The 23,126-nt window shown below is 41.0% G+C and overlaps 1 protein-coding gene across 1 annotated transcript in view; it reads right to left on the bottom strand.

The window, feature by feature from the left end:
• LOC128057571 (phospholipid-transporting ATPase IB-like) overlaps nucleotides 1-23,126 on the bottom strand; it is a 142,694-nt gene that overhangs the window by 33,108 nt on the left and 86,460 nt on the right. Inside the window, exons 30-36 of the mRNA XM_052650030.1 lie at nucleotides 20,719-20,841; nucleotides 19,443-19,521; nucleotides 15,707-15,768; nucleotides 14,737-14,793; nucleotides 11,737-11,844; nucleotides 8,276-8,364; nucleotides 3,400-3,466 (exon numbers count right to left, since the gene is read on the bottom strand). Of these exons, the coding sequence (XP_052505990.1) occupies nucleotides 3,400-3,466; nucleotides 8,276-8,364; nucleotides 11,737-11,844; nucleotides 14,737-14,793; nucleotides 15,707-15,768; nucleotides 19,443-19,521; nucleotides 20,719-20,841 (585 nt within the window). The remainder of the gene's footprint in view (nucleotides 1-3,399; nucleotides 3,467-8,275; nucleotides 8,365-11,736; nucleotides 11,845-14,736; nucleotides 14,794-15,706; nucleotides 15,769-19,442; nucleotides 19,522-20,718; nucleotides 20,842-23,126) is intronic.

Here is a 23,126-nt window from a genome sequence, read left to right as displayed (position 1 = left end):
AACTTTCACCTTCACATCAGATTATTCTGAATCTTACTATTTATTTACCTTTATCATTTTCATACTTTCACACCTTTCCCTTTTACTTCTTAGTGCCCTTTTGCTTTGGCTTCAAGAAGTCCCTTTAGCATTTCTTTCTCTTTCTTTTGTTGGCTGCCCTGGGTCTTCGTTGCTGCCTGCGGACTTTTCTCTAGTTGTGGCGAGCGGGCTCTACTGTCTAGCTGCAGTGTGTGGGCCTCTCACTGCAGGGGCTTCTCTTGCCGTGAAGCACGGGCCCTAGGGCACGCGGGCTTCAACAACTGTGGTGTGTGGGCTCAGTAGCTGTGGGGCACAGGCTTAGCTGCCCTGTAACATGTGGAATCTTCCCGGACCAGGGGTCAAACCCATGTCTCCTACATTGGCAGATGGATATTTAACCACGGGACCACCAGGGGAGTCCCCCTTTGAAGACCAGTCTAGTGGTGATGAGTGCCTTCAGCTTTTGCTTGTCTGGAAAACTCTTTATCTCTTCTCCACTTCTGAAGTATACCTCTGCTGAGTGAAGTATTCTTGGTTGGTACTTTTTTTCTCCTTCAGCATGACACCCTGTACTGTCTCTCAGCCTGGAAGGTTTCTGTTGAGAAATCCTCTCATAGCCTCATGGGCATCCCCTTTTGTGTCATTAACTTCTTTTCTTTTGTGGCTTTGAGGAGTCTCTCTTCATCTTTGATTTTTCACAGTTTTACATATACATATATATATATATATGTATATAAAACAGTTTCTCTGGTGACTCAGATGGTAAAGAATCTGCCTGCAGGGCAGGAGATCTGCGTTTAATCCCTGGGTCAGGAATATACCCTGGAGAAGGAAATGGCAACCCATCCCAGTATTCTCTCCTGGAGAATCCCATGGACAGAGGAGCCTGGCAGACTATAATTTGCTAATGAGTCTCAGTGAAATATTTCAGGGGTTGAATCTGATTGAGGCTTTCTTATGGCTTCATGTATCTGAATATGTGCACATATATTTTTTTAAATTCTCTTGGGTAAATAGCTAGAAATGGAGCTGCAGGGTCACAGGATAGATGTTTGCTTAAATCTATCCTAGGATTAGAATGACCAGTTATCCAAACTGATTGTACAAGAGTTCTAGCCACTCTTCATTCTCATCACACTTAGTACTGTTGATGGTACATACTCAGTTCAGTTCAGTCCCTCAGTCGTGTCCGACTCTTTGCGACCCCATGAATTGCTGCATGCCAGGCCTCCTTGTCCATCACCAACTCCTGGAGTTCACCCAGACTCATGTCCATCAAGTCAGTGATGCCATCCAGCCATCTCATCCTCTGTCGTCCCCTTCTCCTCCTGCCCCCAATCCCTCCCAGCATCAGGGTCTTTTCCAATGAGTCAACTCTTCACATGAAGTGGCCAAAGTATTGGAGTGTCAGCTTTAGCATCAGTCCTTCCAATGAACACCCAGGACTGATCTCCTTTAGGATGGACTGGTTGGACCTCCTTGCAGTCCAAGGAACTCTCAAGCGTCTTCTCCAACACCACAGTTCAAAAGCATCAATTCTTCGGCGCGCAGCTTTTTCACAGTCCAACTCTCACATCCATACATGACCACTGGAAAAACCATAGCCTTGACTAGACAGACCTTTGTTGGCAAAGTAATGCCTCTGCTTTTTAATATACTGTCTAGGTTGGTCATAACTTTCCTTCCAAGGAGTAAGCGTCTTTTAATTTCATGGCTGCAGTCACCATCTGCAGTGATTTTGGAGCCCCCCCAAAATAAAGTCTGACACTGTTTCCACTGTTTCCCTATCTATTTCCCATGAAGTGATGGGACCAGATACCATGATCTTCGTTTTCTGAATGTTGACCTTTTAAGCCAACTTTTTCACTCTCCTCTTTCACTTTCATCAAGAGGCTTTTTAGTTCCTCTTCACTTTCTGCCATAAGGGTGGTGTCATCTGCATATCTGAGGTGATTGATATTTCTCCTGGCAATCTTGATTCCAGCTTGTGCTTCTTCCAGCCCAGCGTTTCTCATGATGTACTCTGCATATAAGTTAAATAAGCAGGGTGACAATATACAGTCTTGATGTACTCCTTTTCCTATTTGGAACCAGTCTGTTGTTCCATGTCCAGTTCTAATTGTTGCTTCCTGACCTGCATACAGATTTCTCAAGAGGCAGGTCAGGTGGTCTGGTATTCCCATCTCTTTCAGAATTTTCCACAGTTGATTGTGATCCACACAGTCAAAGGCTTTGGCATAGTCAATAAAGCAGAAATAGATGTTTTTCTGGAACTCTCTTGCTTTTTCCATGATCCAGCAGATGTTGATGATTTGATCTCTGGTTCCTCTGCCTTTTCTAAAACCAGCTTGAACATCTGGAAGTTCACGGTTCACATATTACTGAAGCCTGGCTTGGAGAATTTTGAGCATTTCTTTACTAGCGTGTGAGATGAGTGGAATTGTGCGGTAGTTTGGGCATTCTTTGGCATTGCCTTTCTTTGGGATTCTGGAGAAGGAAATGGTAACCCACTCCAGTATTCTTGCCTGGAGAATCCCATGGACGGAGAAACCTGGTGGGGTACAGTCCATGGGGTCACAAAGAGTTGAACACGACTTCACTTTTACTTTCTTTGGGATTGGAATGAAAACTGACCTACATACTCAGTAGGTGCCAAATACATGGATATTGGTTAATCACCCTATTCATTTGCTTTAGATTTGCCTGTACTACAATGTTGCTTCCCCCTAGAACTTTTAAATGTGCTTTGGGGTCTCTCCACCCAAGCCACACCATCAGTTGCTTTCCATCCTTTCCTTTAAGCCTAACAAAGCACTTAAATATTCAGCATATTCCAAAGATTGATTCTCTGCCTTAGAACCCCTGCAAAAACATTCCAGATTCAGAGAACACTGACTGGAAACTCCAGGTCACACCCAGGCCTCCAGTGAAAGCCCAGAACAAACGTCTGACATGGTTACTGAGAAGACCCGTGGTCCTTTCACTCAGGACAGCTCCCAGCTTATGTCAAGCAGTTGGAACTGATCTCTCTCTGGAGCTGGTGTGCATGCAGAGGTTAAAGTCTTGATGAAAGGAACGGGATTTCCTGACACCGTGGGCATGGGATGTGAGAAAGAGGAAGTGAGGAGGACCTCAGGATTGGGGGCCAAGAAGCCATTGATTGAAAGGAAGACCGTGGAGAGGTGCAGCAGAAGGGGGGCCTGCCCTGCTGGGGATTCGATGTTCAAGAGGCCAAGAAGACCTGGGAAATCATGGCGGGTCAATCCCCACACCCCTGGGAGGGAAAGGGCAGGAGGGGGAAAGAGCAAGGGAAACAGGTTTTTCACAAAAGTCAGGATAAAGGGAACTGCCTCACCTCTGTGCAGAGTCTCTGCGAAGTACCTGAACTCCACTGCTTTCCATCTCCCGAACCTCTTCCAGCAAAGTTCTGTGGCAGGTGTTTCTAATCCTGTAAGAGACGGAAAGAGAAAAGGGACATAAGACACGAGCTCTGCACACTGGGAGTCATGGTTTCTCCCCTCCTGGATGACAGCTGGACACCCCTTGGCTACAAGCAGTGTGGAGGGATGCGAGGCAGCATGTCCTGTTTGCGTGTGGACAGCAGCGTCTACTTTCCTGGTAGCTGAGAGCATTGCTGCTGCTGCTGTTGCTCAGTCACTTCAGCCGTGTCTGACTCTGTGGCCCCAGGGACTATCACTCGCCAGAATCCTCTGTCTGTGCGATTCTCCAGGCATGAATACTGGAGGGTTGCCAAGCCCTCCTCCAGGGCATCTTCCCAACCCAGGGATCAAACTCGCATCTCTTATGTCTCCGGCATTGGCAGGTGTATTCTTTACCACTGTGCCACCCGGGAAGCCCCGAGAGCATTCCAGAGTTGGACAATGTGAATTAGCAACCAGCCACGTCAAACACTGCTGACTCTCTGTGAAAGCCTAGATATTTCTGAGCCTGCACACCACAAATACTGAGCCTGTGTGCTGCAACTAAAGAATCCATGTGCCGCAACGGAAGATCTCACATGGCACAGCTAAGATCCTGCGTGCCATAATTAAGACCCAATGCAGCCAGATAAACAAATAAAAATTAAAAAAAATTTTTTTTAATTTCATGAGTTCTTTAACATTTAAAGTGAAAGTGAAGTTGCGCAGTCATTTCCAACTCTTTGTGATCCCATGAACTGTAAGCCTACCAGGCTCCTCCATCCATGGGATTTTCCAGGCAAGAACACGGGACTGGGTTGCCATTTCCTTCTCCATTTACATTTAAAATTACCTTCAATATTGGAGACAGGGATTTGTAACACCTTAGTCTTTTACCCACCCCCTTTCTGTTAGACTTAGTAAAAAAAAAAAAAGAAAAAAATTCAGATCTTCTAATAAGACCTTCTAGAACTAACACCAAAAAAAAAAAAAAATAGATGTCCTTTTCATCATAGGGGACTGGAATGCAAAAGTAGGAAGTCAAGAGATACCTGGAATAATAGGCAAGCTTGGCTTTGGAGTACAAAATGAGGCAGGACAAAGGCTAACAGTGTTTTGCCAAGAGAATGCACTGGTCTAGCAAATACCCTCTTCCAACAACATAAGAGATGACTCGACACATGGGCATCGCCAGATGGTCAGTACCAAAATCAGAAAGATTATATTCTTCACAGCAAAGGATAGAAAACTCTATACAGTCAGCAAAAACAAAACCAGGAGCTGACTGTGACTCAGATCATGAATTCTTTATTGCAAAATTTTGACTTAAATTGAAGAAAGTAGGGAAAGCCACTAGGCTATTCACATATGACCTAAATCAAATCCCTTACAATTACAATTATACAGTGAAGTGGCAGATAGATTCAAGGGATTAGATCTACTCTATTGATAGATAGAGTACCTGAAGAACTATGGACGGAGGTTTGTGACATTGTATAGGAGGCAGTGATCAAGACCATCCCCAAGAAAAAGAAATGCAAAAAGGCAAAATGATTGTCTGAGGAGGCCTCACAAATAGCTGAGAAAAGAAGAGAAGCAAAAGGCAAAGGAGAAAAGGAAAGATATAACCATCTGAATACAGAGTTCCAAAAAATAGCAAGGAGAGATTAGAAAGCCTTCCTCAGTGAACAATGCAAAGAAACAGAGGAAAATATTAGAATGGGAAAGATTAGAGGTCTCTTCAAGAAAATCAGAGATACCAAGGAAACATTTCATGCAAAGATGGGTACAATGAAGGACAGAAATGGTATGGACCTAACAGAAGCAGAAGATACTAAAAAGAGGTGGCAAGAATACACAGAAGAACTGCACAGAAAAGATCTTCATAACCCAGATAACCATGATGGTGTGAGACAGACACCTAGAGTGTGAAGTCAAGTGAGCCTTAGGAAGCATCACTACGAACAAAGCTAGTGGACTGATGGAATTCCAACTGAGCTACTTCAAATCCTAAAAGAGGATGCTGTTAAAGTGCTGCACTCAACATGCCAGCAAATATAGAACTAGCGATGGCCGCAGGATGGGAAAAGGTCAGTGTTCATTCCAGTCCCAATAAAGGGCAATGCCAAAGAATGTTCAAACTACTGCACAATTGCACTCATTTCACAGTCTAGCAAAGTAATGCTCAAAATTCTCCAAGCTAGGCTTCAACAGTATGTGAAGTGAGAACTCCCAGATGTTAAGCTATGACAAACCTAGACAGCATATTAAAAAGCAGAGACATTACTTTACCAACAAAGGTACATATAGTCAAAGCTATGGTTTTTCCAGTAGTCATGTATGAATTTGAGAGTTGGACCATAAAGAAGGCTGAATGCCAAAGAATTGATGCTTTTGAACTGTAGTGTTAGAGAAGACTCTTGTGAGTCCCTTGGACTGCAAGGAGATCAAACCAGTCAATGTTAAAGGACATCAGTCCTGAATATTCATTGGAAGTACTGATGCTGAAGGTGAAGCTCCAATACTTTGGGCACCTGATGTGAAGAACTGACTCATTGGAAAAGACCTTGATACTGGGGAAGATTGAAGGCAGGACGAGAAGTTAATGACAGAGGATGAGGTGGTTGGATGGGATCACCAACTCGATGGACATGAGTTTGAGCAAGCTCCAGGAGCTGGTGATGGACAGGGAGGCCTGGTGTGATGCAGTCCATGTGGTCACAAAGAGGTGGACACGACTGAGTGACTGAACTGAACTGAACCAACTGAGAGGAACCAGAGATCAAATTGCAACATCCATTGGATCATAGAAAAAGCAAGGCAATTCCAGAAAAACATCTGAGTGACTGAGTGAGTAAAGTCATTCATTCATGTCCAGCTCTTAGCAGCTCTATCAATTGTAGCCTTCCAGGCTCCTCCATCCATGGAATTTTCCAGGCAAGGATACTGGAATGGGTTGACATTTCCTTCTCTAGGGTATCTTCCCCACCCAGGGATCAAACACGCATCTCCTGAGTCTCCTGCATTGCAAACTGATTCTTTACCCATTGAGCCATCGGGGAAGCCCAGAAAAATCTACTTCTGCTTTATGGACCACACTAAAGCCTTTGACTATGTGAATCACAGCAAACTGTGGGAAATTCTTCAAGAGATGGGAATACCAGACACCTTACCTGTGACAGCTATGTGCAGGTCAAGAAGCAACAGTTAGAACTAGACATGGGACAACAAACTGGTTCAAATTGGGAAAGGAGTACATCAAGGCTATATATTGTTACCCTGCTTTCTTAATTTATATGCCAAGTGCATCAGGAGATATGCTGGACTAGATGAAGCAAAGCTGGAGTCAAGATTCCCAGGAGAAATATCAACAACCTCAGATATGCAGATGACACCACCTTTATGGCAGAAAGCAAAGAGGAACTAAAGAGCCTCTTGATGAAAGTGAAAGAGGAGGGTGAAAAAACTGGCTTAAATCTCAACATTCAAAGACTAAGATCTTGGCATCTGGTCCCATCACTTCATGGCAAATAGATGGGGAAACAATGGAAACAGGGACAGACTTTATTTTCTTGGGCTCCAAAATCACTGCAGATGATGACTGCAGCCATGAAATTTAAAGACACTTGCTCCTTGGAAGAAAAGCTATGACCAACCCAGACAACATATTAAAAAGCAGAGACATTACTTTGCAGACAAAGGTCCATCTGGTCAAAGCTATGGTTTTTCCAGTAGTCATATATGGATGTAAGTTGGACCATAAAGAGAGCTGAGTGCAGAAGAATTGATGCTTTTGAATTGTGGTGTTGGAGAAGACTCTTAGAGAGTCCTTTGGACAGTAAGGAGATCCAACCAGTCTATCCTAAAGGAAATCAGTCCTGAATATATACTGAAAGGACTGATGCTAAAACTGAAGCTCCAATACTTTGACCACCTGATGTGAAGTGCCGACTTATTAGAAAAGACTCTGACACTGGGAAAGATTGAAGCAGGAGGAGACGGGAATGACAGAGGATGAGATTGTTGAATGGCATCACTGACGTGATGGACATGAGTTTGAGAAAGCTCTGGGAGATGGTGAAAGACAAAGATGCCTCACGTGCTACAGTCCACGGGGTTGTAAAAAGTCAGACATGACTGAGCAACTGAACAACAAATCTAATAATATTGGCTCAGACAATAAAGGAATCTGCCCACCATGCTGGAGACCCAGGTTTGATTCCTGGGTCAGGAAGATCCCCTGGAGAAGAGAATGGCTAACCACTCCAGATTCTTGCCTAGAGAATCCTATGGGCAGAGAAGCCTGGTGGGCTACAGCCCATGGCATTGCAAGAGAGTCAGACATGACTGAATGTCTAACACTTTTTTCAATCTAATATTTAAATATTCTGGGAGAACTGGATTTGAAAGACTCTTATGCCAAAATTTTTGAAAGTAAAGAATGACTTTCTAATTTCAATATTTCCCTTCTAGTTCTTATTTTATCATTAATTCTTAATCTGTGATCATCTGGTATCACATTTTTTTCCCTATAAAGTAGAGAAGACTTCCACACTAAAGAGTGAAGAAATGGACCTTTTTTCAGAAAAAATTATGAACTTTATTTCCACCAAATTTCCCTCTCATACATTTAATTCCATCTTTTTTTCCTAAATTGATTGCTGGTAAATCTCCAGTGTCAAAAAGCAAAGGGCATTTTCTTCCTTTAAAAGCTCCGTGACATTTAATATTCACAGGGTGGCATTAAACTAAGTGTTTAATTTGAGAGCCATACAATTGTAAAGGATAATTAACTATGATAATATATTCTCTGGTTTCCACTTCATTTTTCAACTTACGATTTCCACGCTACATTTTGAATCAGGCACACAATCGGGACTATGAAAAAGCCCAGCCAAAAGTGTGGACACACCAGAGCCGTATTGCCCTGTAAATAAGCAGAGATAAGGGACATTTCAATAAGAATCTTTTTGTTTGCCAACAATGAGTACCAAGAGCAGCTTTCAGTTTCCTCCCTGCCACAAAAAAACAACCTGGAGATGTCAGGAAAGGCATGGATATGAATCCATCTGACTGCAGTCCTATGAATCTAGAACTACTATATCAAATAAATAAGTTCAGTTCAGTTCAGTTCAGTTCACTCGCTCAGTCGTGTCTATCTCTTTGCGACCCCATGAATGGCAGCACGCCAGGCCTCCCTGTCTATCACCATCTCCCGGAGTTCACTCAAACTCACATCCATCGAGTCAGTGATGCCATCCAGCCATCTTATCCTCTGTCGTCCCCTTCTCCTCCTGCCCCCAATCCCTCCCAGCATCAAAGTCTTTTCCAATGAGTCAACTCTTTGCATGAGGTGGCCAAAGTACTGGAGTTTCAGCTTTAGCATCATTCCTTCCAAAGATCCCAGGGCTGATCTCCTTCAGAATGGACTGGTTGGATCTCCTTGCAGTCCAAGGGACTCTCAAGCGTCTTCTCCAACACCACAGTTCAAAAGCATCAATTCTTCGGCGCTCAGCTTTCTTCACAGTCCAACTCTCACATCCATACATGACCACTGGAAAAACCATAGCCTTGACTAGACGGACCTTAATCGACAAAGTAATGTCTCTGCTTTTGAATATGCTATCTAGGTTGGTCATAATTTTCCTTCCAAGGAGTAAGCCTCTTTTAATTTCATGGCTGCAGTCACCATCTGCAGTGATTTTGGAGCCCAGAAAAATAAAGTCTGACACTGTTTCCACTGTTTCCTCATCTATTTGCCATGAAGTGATGGGACCAGATACCATGATCTTCGTTTTCTGAATGTTGAGCTTTAAACCAACTCTCCTCTTTCATTTTCATCAAGAGGCTTTTTTTTAGTTCCTCTTCACTTTCTGCCATAAGGGTGGTGTCATCTGCATATCTGAGGTTATTGATATTTCTCCCGGCAATCTTGATTCCAGCTTGTGTTTCTTCCAGTCCAGCGTTTCTCATGATGTACTCTGCGTATAAGTTAAATAAGCAGGGTAACAATATACAGCCTTGACGTACTCCTTTTTCTATTTGGAACCAGTCTGTTGTTCCATGTCCAGTTCTAAATGTTGCTTCCTGACCTGCATACAGATTTCTCAAGAGGCAGGTCAGGTGGTCTGGTATTCCCATCTCTTTCAGAATTTTCCACAGTTTATTGTGATCCAGACAGTCAAAGGCTTTGGCATAGTCAATAAAGCAGAAATAAATGTTTTTCTGGAACTCTCTTGCTTTTTCGATGATCCAGCGGATGTTGGCAATTTGATCTCTGGTTCCTCTGCCTTTTCTAAAACCAGCTTGAACATCAGGGAGTTCACAGTTCACATATTGCTGAAGCCTGGCTTGGAGAATTTTGAGCATTATGTAACTAGCATGTGAGATAAGTGCAATTGTGCGGTAGTTTGAGCATTCTTTGGCATTTGCCTTTCTTTGGGATTGGAATGAAAACTGCCCTTTTCCAGTCCTGTGGCCACTGCTGAGTTTTCCAAATTTGCTGGCATATTGAGTGCAGCACTTTCACAGCATCATCTTTCAGAATTTGAAACAGCTCAACTGGAATTCCATCACCTCCACTAGCTTTGTTTGTAGTGATGCTTTCTAAGGCCCACTTGACTTCACATTTCAGGACATCTGGCTCTAGGTGAGTGATCACACCATCGTGATTATCTGGGTTGTGAAGATCTTTTTTGTAGAGTTCTTCTGTGTATTCTTGCCACCTCTTCTTAATATCTTCTGCTTCTGTTAGGTCCATACCATTTCTGTCCTTTATCGAGCCCATCTTTGCATGACATGTTCCCTTGATATCTCTAATTTTCTTGAAGAGATCTCTAGTCTTTCCCATTCTGTTCTTTTCCTCTATTTCTTTGCATTGATTGCTGAAGAAGGCTTTCTTATATCTTCTTGCTATTCTCTGGAACTCTGCATTCAGATGCTTATATCTTTCCTTTTCTCCATTGCTTTTTGCCTCTCTTCTTTTCACAGCTATTTGTAAGGCCTCCCCAGACAGCCATTTTGCTCTTTTGCATTTCTTTTCCATGGGGATGGTCTTGATCCCTGTCTCCTGTATAATGTCACGAACCTCATGCCATAGTTCATCAGGCACTCTATCTATCAGATCTAGGCCCTTAAATCTATTTCTCACTTCCACTGTATAATCATAAGTGATTTGATTTAGGTCATACCTGAATGGTCTAGCGGTTTTCCCTACTTTCTTCAATTTAAGTCTGAATTTGGTAATGAGGAGTTCATGATCTGAGCCACAGTCAGCTCCTGGTCTTGTTTCTGTTGACTGTATAGAGCTTCTCCATCTTTGGCTGCAAAGAATATAATCAATCTGATTTCGGTGTTGACCATCAGGTGATGTCCATGTGTAGAGTCTTCTCTTGTGTTGTTGGAAGAGGGTGTTTGCTATGACCAGTGCATTTTCTTGGCAAAACTCTATTAGTCATTGCCCTGCTTCATTCCGCATTCCAAGGCCAAATTTGCCTGTTACTCCAGGTGTCTCTTGACTTCCTACTTTTGCATTCCAGTCCGCTATAATGAAAAGGACATCTTTTTGGGGTGTTAGTTCTAAAAGGTCTTGTAGGTCTTCATAGAACCATTCAACTTCATCTTCTTCAGCGTTACTGGTTGGGGCATAGACTTGGATTACCGTGATATTGAATGCTTTGCCTTGGAGACAAACAGAGATCATTCTGTCGTTTTTGAGATTGCATCCAAGCACTGTATTTCGGACTCTTTTGTTGACCATGATGGCTACTCCATTTCTTCTGAGGGATTCCTGCCTGCAGTAGTAGATATAATGGTCATCTGAGTTAAATTCACCCATTCCAGTCCATTTTAGTTCGCTGATTCCTAGAATGTCAATGTTCACTCTTGCCATCTCTTGTTTGACCACTTCCAATTTGCCTTGATTCATGGACCTGACATTCCAGGTTCCTATGCAATATTGCTCTTTACAGCATCGGACCTTGCTTCTATCACCAGTCACAATTAAATAAACAGGCATATAAAACCTAAATATAGTACTAACTAACTTAATTTAATACCTTCATTGAAACGTTCAAAATGCAAAAAGAGAATCTTGAAAGCAGCAAGAGAGAAGTAAATCACCACACACAAGGATCCTCAGTGAGATCACTAGCAGATTGCTCATCAGAAACACTACAGGCCAGAAGACATTGGGCCCATAAATTCAAAGTGCTAAAAGAAAAATACTATCAAACAGAAACCCAGTTTCCGGCAAGACTGTCTTCCGAAAGTGAGAGAGAGAGATTTAGAGCACACTCACCTGTCCTGTCATCTCAGGAGCAACAGGCACAGTGGGCCAGAGGGAGGAGTAAACCGCAAAAAACCCCAGCCAAATCATTATGCTGCCCCAGATGGCCAAATGGGTGAACTGCAGGCAGAAGAGCGGCAGGGAAATGTTTCAGCCTCCTCTACTCGAAAGGACATTTTTTAAAACGCTATTAATCAACTATCAAAATCCATTTGTCCACACCATAAGTTCTCATATGAAGAAGCTGATACTTTTTCAATCTGTTGCTATCTGAGACTTCCTAACATCTTTCTCAGAATACTTTGCTATGAACTCAAGGTGCCATTGTCTGGCAAGTATCAAAAACAACTGTACCTTGTTCACCCAAGCCAAGTGGTGTTCAGAGTCTTCAGCAAAAAGATCAACTCTCAACAGATGTGGTCAATTACAATTGGTGGGTGATTTAATGAGACTTGGGCGTCTGTCTGTTTATTAATACAAAGTTCTTTACAGTAAAAAAAAAAATTTAAATACAAAATCATTGAGAGATAAAAATTTGAATGTATTGTGAATAACTGTGGAACAATGGCAGTAGTTGTGATCCTTAGACTGACCGGAACTGGTAGGTTTTGTGCACGTATCAACTGTATATGCCATTCTGGCTGAGACTGTAGCTGAAGAACCACTGACCAGGCCTGAGTCTGGGAACTGGTACCAGATTCTCCAATGATAGATGCTAAAATAGTAGACCCTTCTGTGGATCTGTGATCTGTTGCTTTGAGCAGTTGGTGTTAGCAGGGGAATAGTGAGGAAAACAACTAGGAGACCTATGTTCTACCCTTGGCCACAGTGGGTATACCACTTAAACTGAGCAAGCCTAAGATGTATTATCTATACGTAATAAGGCAACTGGCTAGACTAGATCAAATGTTCTCATCCTAATTGTTTTTGTTTAGTTGTCAAGTTATGTTTGACTCTTTGAGACCCTATATACTGTAGCCCATCAGGTTCTTCTGTCCATGGGATTTCCCAGGCAAGAATACTGGAGTGGGTTGCAATTTCCTGCTCCAGGGGATCTTCCCAACTTGGGAATTGAACTTGAGTCTCCTGTGTCTCCTGAATTGGCAGGAGGATTCTTTACCACTGAGCCACCTAGGAAGCCCTCTTATCCTAATAGGATTTTGGTTCTTTTCCTCAATACTTTTTAGTATTACTTTTTACTATTTAGTAGTACTTTTTACAATTACTTTTTAGTAATGAGCAACTGCTCATTACTTAGTCATCTCTGAACAAAAACTATAGAGAAAAAAACCCAAATGTGCTACTTCTCAGAGTATATATTATTTGTTTAGGAGTCATTTTCAAAGGCACTTTTCCACACTCCTTAAAAATAACCTCTAACCCAAACAATTCTTTCTCTGATTAGAGTAAACAGGTCTCTGTCTCGTGGTAACACAGATTGATGGAGAAGAGGATCAGTCTGAAGCTATGAACTTCAGACTCTTCAGAACTGCAGTGAGTTTTCCTGTAAGAGTTCCCTTAGAGTCGACATCATGCATCATATGCAATGTGAGGTGTTTCTGTGTGGCCTCGAGAGTATTTTCAGACGGGTCTCTGTTTGGATCATCACCTTCTGGGGGCTGCCAGCCCCCACTGCTGCTTAGAGCTGTGTTCTGTGTCTTTCTGCTCTTGCTTGCTTTCTGCACTGGATCAGTGACTTCCAGCATCACCCTTCTCCCCAATGAAGACACTGCCTCCTCGGCCCTCCCCGTAGGCAGGGCAGCATCAGCACAAAAGTGAGAAACAGGCCCTTCTCTCTCCTGCCTCCATCCCCACTCCTTCTTAGCCCCCAGGTGAGCTGGAAGGCAGGTGCCCAATCCGTCTTAGGCCGGACACCTTGTGTAGTTCTAAGCGTACTTTGGCCTTGAACTATTGCTTCATTCACAAATGAGGTTCAATACGTGCAGATGACAGAAATGGTCTATGCTCCATGAATATGGTATAATACAATTAGATTGCCTTATGATTTGTAATAAAATATTTTTGCTCATAACTCCTTGGTCCCAACTTAGTGTTGGGGTCCAGTAGGGATGGTGGCAGTCAGAACTCTGAATTGATTGCATCAGAAAGGGAATATATCATAGGCTGAATCAACTTAGTTCTTCAAAAGTGACACACACGTAAAAATTCATTTTCTCTCAGAAACTTTTTGAGTACAACTTGAGACACAACTTATTTATAGATGTAAATATATGTGTGTAGGTACACATACAATTTATTTAAACTATTGATGTCATAAAAACTAAAATTCTGCTTAATTTATCAGAAATTACACTTGTAATAGTATCCTGAGGAAATCATTACTCATATCTGCAAGTATATCTGTAGTGATAACAGTATTGATTATATATCGTTCACAGTAACTAAAATTAAAATAATTATTCTAAAAATAATGCAAAATTTTTTAATAAATAAAATAATACAAATAACAAGCATCCATGTGCTGAAACATTATTCCATCAATTAATAAGGCATAAAAATTAAAAATTTGGAAAAATATTAAAGATCTGTCATTAAGTGAAAAAAAGCAATTTGTAAAATATTAGGTACATTATAATCTTGTCTTTATAGAGGGGTGGGGGGAGACCACATAGAACAAAGACAAAGAGTAGAAGCCAAAATGTCAGCATCATTGACGCTGAAAGGAATAAGCAATATGTATTTTTCTTTTTGTCTGTATTTGCTAAATTCTCTCTTATCATTCTGTACTTGGATAATAGTGAATTAAGGGTCTCAATTAATGTCATGATAAATTGAATCTGTTTCAAATGTAAGGCAGGAAAATGGATATTCCACAGCCATTAGATGGCTAGTATGCCTTTCCTCTGGTTTAAATCATCATTCAAACATGTAACACAAGAAGTAAAATGTGGAGACCAGAAAAAAAAAATGCTTGTTACTTTTCTGAAGCTGAAGGACATCAGCGTGCCAACAACCATACTAGATTGAGGAAATATCTTAACAAATACTCACTTTATTCCAAGACATCGTCTCCAAACCAGCTTTCAGACAAACAGTGACAACAACGTACTGTGCGAGGTGCCAGGTGCAACGGGAAGGGAAAGAGATTGGAGAGAAAGTATTAAAACTTTCCATCAGAATCTGTACCTCCGCACCTGCTTCCTGACCCTCACCCCATGGCTCCACCACGTCTGCTGAGCTGTTGTGTCATTACGTTGCTAAGTGTTTTGCTGCATTTTAGTAATGGAGAAAATGCTACACTTTTCAATCAGTGTTCCTCATTTAGCAGCTCTGTACCGTATGATGAAAATCCATGCTTATGTCTTCAGCTCTTCTATTTATATTCTTTATGAACAGTGTGGAAGATCTGACTCAGATTAGAAGTGGATTGCAATCTCTTGTGACTGTGCTGACCCTCAAAGCAAAAACTGCAAAACTATCATTTTGCTGACTAGATCAGAGAGTGTGATATGATCACACCTACTGGCCTTGAACTATGGTGGGGAAGCAAATACTTCTATCACTAGGGATAAATAGGCAAGGTTTTTCAAGATTCACAATACCCTCTGATTCAGAAATTACACTTCCAGAAATTTATCCTAGGATATAGTTACTCATGGGCATAAAGGATCATCTTTGCAGCATTGTTCATAGTGGCAAAGGATCCCAAACAACCTTCACATCCACTAACTGGAGACTAGTTGAATAAATAATGGTGAGTTATCTACACAAGCAGCCCTGAAAGGTAGACTTTCATGGGCTGATTTGAAGCCATCACCAAGGCAAATCATGTAATGATAAGGCACAAAAGAGCACCACCCTGTATGAATAACAACAAATGTATATGAATTTCACATTTCTAGAAACATAAGTAATGCAACCATTATAACAGTGCCGTCTCGAAAAGTCACTGCTGTCTTATAATGCTTCAATTGTTTCATTAAACACTAGGAAAAGAGATAATCTACATGGATGATCTTACCGTATATATAAAATTCCCAAGAAACAAATAGTCTGTAGTGTAACCACTTTGCAAGACCATATCTGAAAAGTGAAAAAGTTATTTTTTAATCTTTATAGAGTCTGAAACATAGATTTTTAAAATTTGTTTTTACTAAAGGTACTCATACTGGACACCAAAAGTATTTATCAATGATTGGTCGCATTTCTCAAGTGTTCTGTCAGTGACAACAATGCTTACTTTGCCTACCACAGTTGTGACATTTTTTCCTTTTCTTACTTCCTCCAAAGATAGATTTAGAAACAAATAGATAAACTGCAAGGAGTACGTGAATGTGATTATGAAGCCTAGAGTCACATGCATCTAAACCAGCTAGCGGAATCTATAAATTAAAAGTCCCTGGACTTCCCTGGTGGTCCAGTGGCTAAGACGTTGTGCCCCCAGTGCATGGGGCCAGGTTCAAGTCCTGGTCGGGGAACTAGATCCCACACGCCAAAACTAAGACCCAGTGGAGCCAAATAAATAAATAGATAAGAATAAATATTTTTTAAGAAAAAGAAAGTTGTTTTTTTTTTAAAAAAACAATCTAATCAGTGATGCCAAGTAGCAAGATGAGGATTTTAGGGATGTTTGTCATCACATTTTTCACACTATATCTTCTCCAGCATAACTAAAATAATAAACCTAACAGATAACTTGAAGCTAAAATAGCATTTCATATACTTTTTAACAATTCTTAAATCTGCTGTAAACTTACAAATTTCATTCTAAAAGGTCAATAGTATGTCAAGATTAGGATAATTTTTTAAGATCTTCTTTACACTTTTAAAAATTCTCAATAAATATTGGTGGACCTGGCCCTGGTTGATACAGAAATTTTTAAGTGCATATCCCTGACCCTAACCCCAATTCAGGTAGCACACCCATATATTTGAGGCTCACTTATTTCCTGATTTATGTTTTCTCCTGATTTAGAACTCACTAAAACGTGCAATGCCTACTCAGTTGCTTAGTCATGTCCGACTCTGCAAGCCTTTGGACTGTAGCCTGGGCTCCCCTGGCGGTGCTAGTGGTAAGAACTTGCCTGCCAGTGCAGGAGAGGCCAGTTCCATCCCTGGGTCAGGAAGATCCCTTGGAGAAGGAAATGACAACCCACTCCAGTATTCTTCCCTGGAGAATCCCATGGAAAGAGGAGCCTGGTAGGTTGCTCAATCAGTGCACAAAAAATCAGACATGACTGAGGACATATGCAATGGGTATGAAGTTGTATATCATCATGGTTTCAATTTTTTTTTAAATATTAATAATGTTGAGCATGTACTTACTAGTTATTTGTCTGTCTTCTCTGGATAAATGTCTATTAAAATCCTTTGTACATTTTAAAAAATTGAGTCATTTATCTTTTTATGTTGAGTTATAAATCTTCTCTATATACTCTGGATACAAATCTTCTGTTATCGGTAGCTTGAGTATCCTTTGCTCCATTCTGTGGATTGCATTTTCACTTTCAACTAATTTGACACTTTCCAGCTATTATTTCCTTGAATATTTTTCTTCTGCTTCATTGGTTTTCTCCTCTTGTTCTGGTATACCCATCGTGCTTCTGTTGGTGTGCGCTGAAAGGCATGTCACATTCTCTAATGTTCTGTTTATTTTTCTTCACTCTTTTATCTCTGGTCTTCAGATTGTGCTGTGCTAAGTCACTTCAGTATTGTCCAACTCTTTGCGACCCTATGGACTGTAGCCCACCAGGCTCCTCTGTCCATGGGATTTCCCAGGCAAGAATACTGGAGTGGATGGACTTGCCCTCCTCCAGTGGATCTTCCCAATCCAGGGATTGAACCCACGTCTCCTACATTTCCTGCATGAACAGGTGGGTTCTTTACCACTAGCACTGCCTGGCCCTTATTGTCTATTGGTCTAACTTCAAGTTTGCTAATTCTTTTTTCTTTCAGTTCAAATCTACTGTTGAGCCTTTCTAACACATTTTTCGAGTTTTTGGTACTTTTCAACTCCAGGGTTTTCATTCAGTTCTTTATCTATCTCTTTCCCTGGTTCTCACTGGTAAATCAGTTGGTCTACGATTTAGCTTGTTGCTCTTAATGAAGAAGGGCTACTGTTTTTGAGAGTATCCTTAGACTTGAACTTTCCCCTACTTTGTTTTGAATAGTCATCTTATTTGGGAAAGAGTTTTGGAGCTCTTTTTTACTAATGGCAAAATTTTGGACCCAGTATTTCTGTACTAGTGGTCTAGCACAAAGCCACCAGTCTTCTTGGCTTGACTCTCCCAGAAATTCCCTGCCCTACAAGTGAGTTGTGGTGAAAGTGACCAGGGGCCCGGGGTTCTTGGTCTGTCGTGCATGGGATGGAAACTCTGTCCTGTGAATATTAGTTGCCTGGGGGAAAGGGAGCTCTATCTCAGCCACACCCATCAGAAATCTGGCCTCTTCCATCAGAGTTGGAGGAATGAGCAATGTTGGTGGGCTGCCCTTCCTGTGAGACGGGAACCCCTGACTGAGAGCCGAGAGGAGCACTAGTCCCATATTCCTGTCCACACCTGCTTGGAGTGGACCTTTCGTCCGGCCAGGCTACTGTGGGGAAGGGAGGGGGAGGGTCATGGCTCAAAGGATGTAGACTCTTGATGCCCTAACTGAGTTTTAGTAGACTGATAATCTTCCTTGCCTTTTGGATAATTTTCAGAGAATTTACAGAGTTGTGTTTTTATAGTTTTGCAGGTTTGGTTTTTTGAGGGTGAGGAGCACATCCAAGGAGCGCTTCACACCACCATTCTGAAAGTGGAACCAACTCTTTGTCAGCGTGTTACTTTGCTATATTGTTATCACTTGAAAATTTTGCTCATTTTTTTTGCTCATTTGTTTTATAAGGAATGCCCTTAGCAGTATAATGGCAGATTTATTCTTTAAATACAAATGGACATAAAGACACACAACCAAGGCTCAATTAAACAATATATTTCTAAGATTAGGACATGCTGCTGCTGCTGCTAAGTCGCATCAGTCGTGTCCGACTCTGTCTGGTTAAAGGAAAATAATTGTATTTCACACCTTAATTTGTGGCTATGAGCCAATTACACATCAGTAACACACTTCATAAATATATCTCCTACTTCTGGATCTATTTATACACAAACCAGTTTGGCAAAAAAGTTCACGCATAATGTTGTTTGGAAAACTGTATGTCCAGAAAAGAAGACCTAGTCCAATAATAAAATATAGGGTTAAATTTCTATATGGCCTGTTGGACTTGTTACCGTTTAAATTGAAGCATAAAGTTTTAGAATGAAAGCAATAAATATAGTAGACAAAAGTTTCAAACTAACAGAGGGAATCTATGACTCAGTAGAACTGTTGTGCTTTCTATCAGACCTCCTGACTCAAAGATTTATTAAAAATTAACAATAAAAGCACTAAGTTACAATTTATACATGTTAGAGGCAAGGACAATGGGCTGTAAAGGCCCTCTGTTAAATGTTCAAACTACAATCTGTTAACCAGATTATACTATCAGTTTAGGTGAATATATTGGAGATGGAAATGGCAACCCACTCCAGTGTTCTTGCCTGGAGAATCCCAGGGACGGGGGAGCCTGGTGGGCTGCCGTCTATGGGGTCTCACAGAGTCGGACACGACTGAAGTGACTTAGGTGAATATATATAAACCTATATTTTTAATCCTACTTTTGCTTTCTTCAATTCTATCTGTAGACACACACACAGAGAAAACAATGAAGTTACTACCATGCTCCAGCATTTTTGCAGGCAACCAGAAGAGAATGAATGAATGGACAATAGCATTTATACATTGAATCCAAAGCACCTAAAAGAAAACAAAGCAAGAAAATCAAGATAGTATCCAGGTCTAACTCTAAAAATATGTAATGTTATAAAGTTTATTTGCTGTGTGAAACACAGTTACAAAGCTAAAATGTCTTACTGGAGACTAAAAATTTCCATATCTTTAGTCTCCTTTTAAAAGAAATGACTGTGAAATTATAGGATGATATCATTTGAAAAACATATTTAATAAATATAAATATGTAGAATTCAAAGATAATGTATTTATTTAAAAAAACATATAAAGGCTTTAATTACCTAGCAAAAAAGAACTAATTTAAAGAAATAATTTTAAAATACTTTCAATCTTTAAATTATAGCACTTAAAATATAATTTAATGTCATATTTTATATGATACACCCTGTACTTTTATATCTATCCCTGACTGTGGTCAAAATAATGTTTAATATACCATAGACAGGCATACCTCAGAGACATTGCAGATTTGGTTCCAGACCACCACCATAACGCAAAGATCATAATAAAGCAAGTCACGTGATGTTTTTTAGTTTCCCAGTACATATAAAAGTTGTGTTTACACTATACGTAGTCTATTAAGTGGGCATGGTCTAAAAATAATGTTTACACATCAATGAAAAGGCTAGCCATCATCTGACAACACAGGTTTGCCACTAAACTTCAATTTGTGAAAAAAAAAAAAAGTATCTGCAAAGCACAATAAAATAAGGTATGCCTGCACAGTTTTCTTAAAGGATATCTCAATAATATAATATCTCTGGAATCAGTCAAAGAAGGGTGCACAAGGTTAGGATATGACAGAAAAATAACAAAAACAAGTCTTTGTTCATTCAATTCTAAATACACTAGTTGTTTTTTTTTTTTTTTTCATGCTTGCCAGGAAGACTTACAGATAAGGGACTAGAGGAAAGAAAAAAAAGAGTGTGGAAAAAACATCTTTCGCCTGCAACTAAAATTTCCTGGAGTAAGCACAGCACAGCACAAAGCAATTTTTAGGAAAGAAGCTGGCTCAAACACAAAGTTAATGCCAGACTGGAAAACCTGAGGATTCACGGAACCTTAGGTAGAATACAAGAAAATATGACATAGGGCTGCGTTCCTTGTTGTTTTTAAATTATTTTTCCTAAAGCATCAGAAAGGAAAGAGACAAAAGTACCTTTTGGAGGGAAGTTGAAAGACCTGCAATAACCTTCTGCTTACCTTTATGTTGAAAATATCACCTGTCTGAGAAATTCTGTAGAGTTGTGGGTACCTGAGCAGGCTCTCCTGACTACAACACCGTTCAAAGATTCCAAGAGTAAAGGGTGGCAGTGACGTGAAAATCTGCATAGGAAACAAGAACCTATTATAAAGAGCTTTCAGTCTGTATCTGAGAGAGTACTGTGCCAATGTCATTTTCCTGGCTTTGATAATGTATTGCAATTACTAAGGTATCATTGTGCGGGAAGCTGGGTGAGACACCTGGCGGTTGTTTAGTCCCTTCTGTTGTGTCCAACTCTTTAGAAACCCCATGGACTTCAGCCTTCCAGGCTCCTCTGTCCATGGGATTCTCCAGGCAAGAATACTGGCATGAGTTGCCATGCCCTCCTCCAGGGGGTCTTCCCAACCCAGGCATAGAGCCCAAGTCTCTTACATCTCATGCATTAGCAGGGAGATCAGCCCTGGGATCTTTGGAAGGAATGATGCTAAAGCTGAAACTCCAGTACTTTGGCCACCTCATGCCAAGAGTTGACTCATTGGAAAAGACTCTGATGCTGGGAGGAATTGGGGGCAGGAGGAGAAGCGGACGACAGAGGATGAGATGGCTGGATGGCATCACTGACTCAATGGACATGAGTTTGAGTGAACTCCGGGAGTTGGTGATGGACAGGGAGGCCTGCTGTGCTGCAGTTCACGGGGTCACAAAGAGTCGGACACGACTGAGTGACTGAACTGAACTCTTTACCTCTAGCACCACCTGCTAAGTCACTTCAGTCATGTCCGACTCTGTGCAACCCCATAGACAGCAGCCCACCAGGCTCCCCTGTCCCTGGGATACTCCAGGCAAGAACACTGGAGTGGGTTGCCATTTCCTTCTCCACCTGGGAAGCTCTTATTATGGGACTAATTCATCCTTATTGTTAAAAGTGTGACTTACGTAAGGAATTTCCCCAGTATCTTGTGTAATAGGTCTTTCCCAACAGGCTAATGGGAATACAAACTGTTCCTAGCCCTGAGCGAGCTCCAGAAATCCAGCCCGCTGCTTTCCAGTGGCTTCCCTGGTGGCTCAGACAGTAAAGAATCTGCCTGCAATGCACGAGACCTGCGTTTCCCTTAGCTCTGAGTATACTTTTCTCATGTACAAACAGATAAATCCTCAACCAGAGGCTCAAGGGAACAGCTACACATTTCCAGAAACACTGTGTCTCTGTATTTCTCTGTGTCTGCAACTCTTTCCCTCTCTCCATCTCTCAGTGCAGTTTGCCTGTCTCTGATAGTCTGTCTGGCAAATTCTAGCTTTCTTGGCCCACTGAACTCCACCCTCTGTGTCTTCAGTTCAGTAAAGACAGCGGGCTTCCCTGTGGGCCCATCTTCCTTCACTTTGGCCTGCTCTTGGGGATCACGCAATGAGCAGCCTGGCATCTAGTGCCTGAAAACTATTGTTTCATACATTTTTTCTGCTATTCTAGCTTTTCTGTAGGAGGGTAATTCCTATAGCAGTTAGTCATGCATGAGCAGTAGCAGAAATAATATACAACCTCTAGAAGTAACATGACAACTCATATAAATTTAGTTTTCAAATAAGTAGACAGAGTCCATCTCTGGCATTGCCAGTAACTATTATTTGGATTGTCCTGGTTTTCATTTTTTTTTTCACCTGTAAAATATACTTGTAATGGGATGAAAGTTAATAAGTTAATGGATATTTAATAAGCATGTCATCATATTTTATTCTCAATTTTCCATAATTATTTAAATTTTCCACTGGAGTTCCAGTTGGCAAGATTCCATTGGTCAATAGCTGTGGCTTAAGAAAGTTTATCAGTATTGTCCTTTGTGACCAAGAACCTGGCAGAGACAACTCTGCATAGGACCCAAGCTTCCCTGGTGTAGTGCTCTGACCAAATACCCCCAGCCATTGGCACTCACATGACTGTAAATATGCATAGCAGTCACTGAGCACCCAGTGACTTCTATACAGTAACTTCAATCTGTTCTGGAATTTCAGCTCCCAGAAGACAGATCTTTAGGAGTGAGAGCACAGAGCACACAGAGTATAATGTCACTGCAATAACACAGTGCACGAGAGAGGTCATGGGATACTTGGGGGGAGCCTCATTTTTATGTTACGTTTCTTAACTTCTAACCCTTTGGTGGGATAATAACCCAAGAAAAATAAAGCAAAAATTAAAAGGTCATGTGGGTAAAAAGCCACTTAGCCTTACTATTTAATAAACATCTACTTTTTGAATTCAAAATAACTCAAGTAATGGTATGGGATTATTTATTATTAGAAGATTCCATTAAAATGGAAAATTGTATTTACTATAGGCTTGATATAAAAATTCAGCATTTAGTACAAGCACAGCATGTTCTATTTCGATAAACACAAATTTTCTACCAAGAGG

This window comes from Budorcas taxicolor, chromosome 12, assembly GCF_023091745.1.
Source record: "Budorcas taxicolor isolate Tak-1 chromosome 12, Takin1.1, whole genome shotgun sequence".
NCBI lineage: Eukaryota > Metazoa > Chordata > Mammalia > Artiodactyla > Bovidae > Budorcas > Budorcas taxicolor.
Note: the sequence above shows the minus strand (reverse complement) of the source record. Positions and strands in the feature narration are given on the sequence as shown.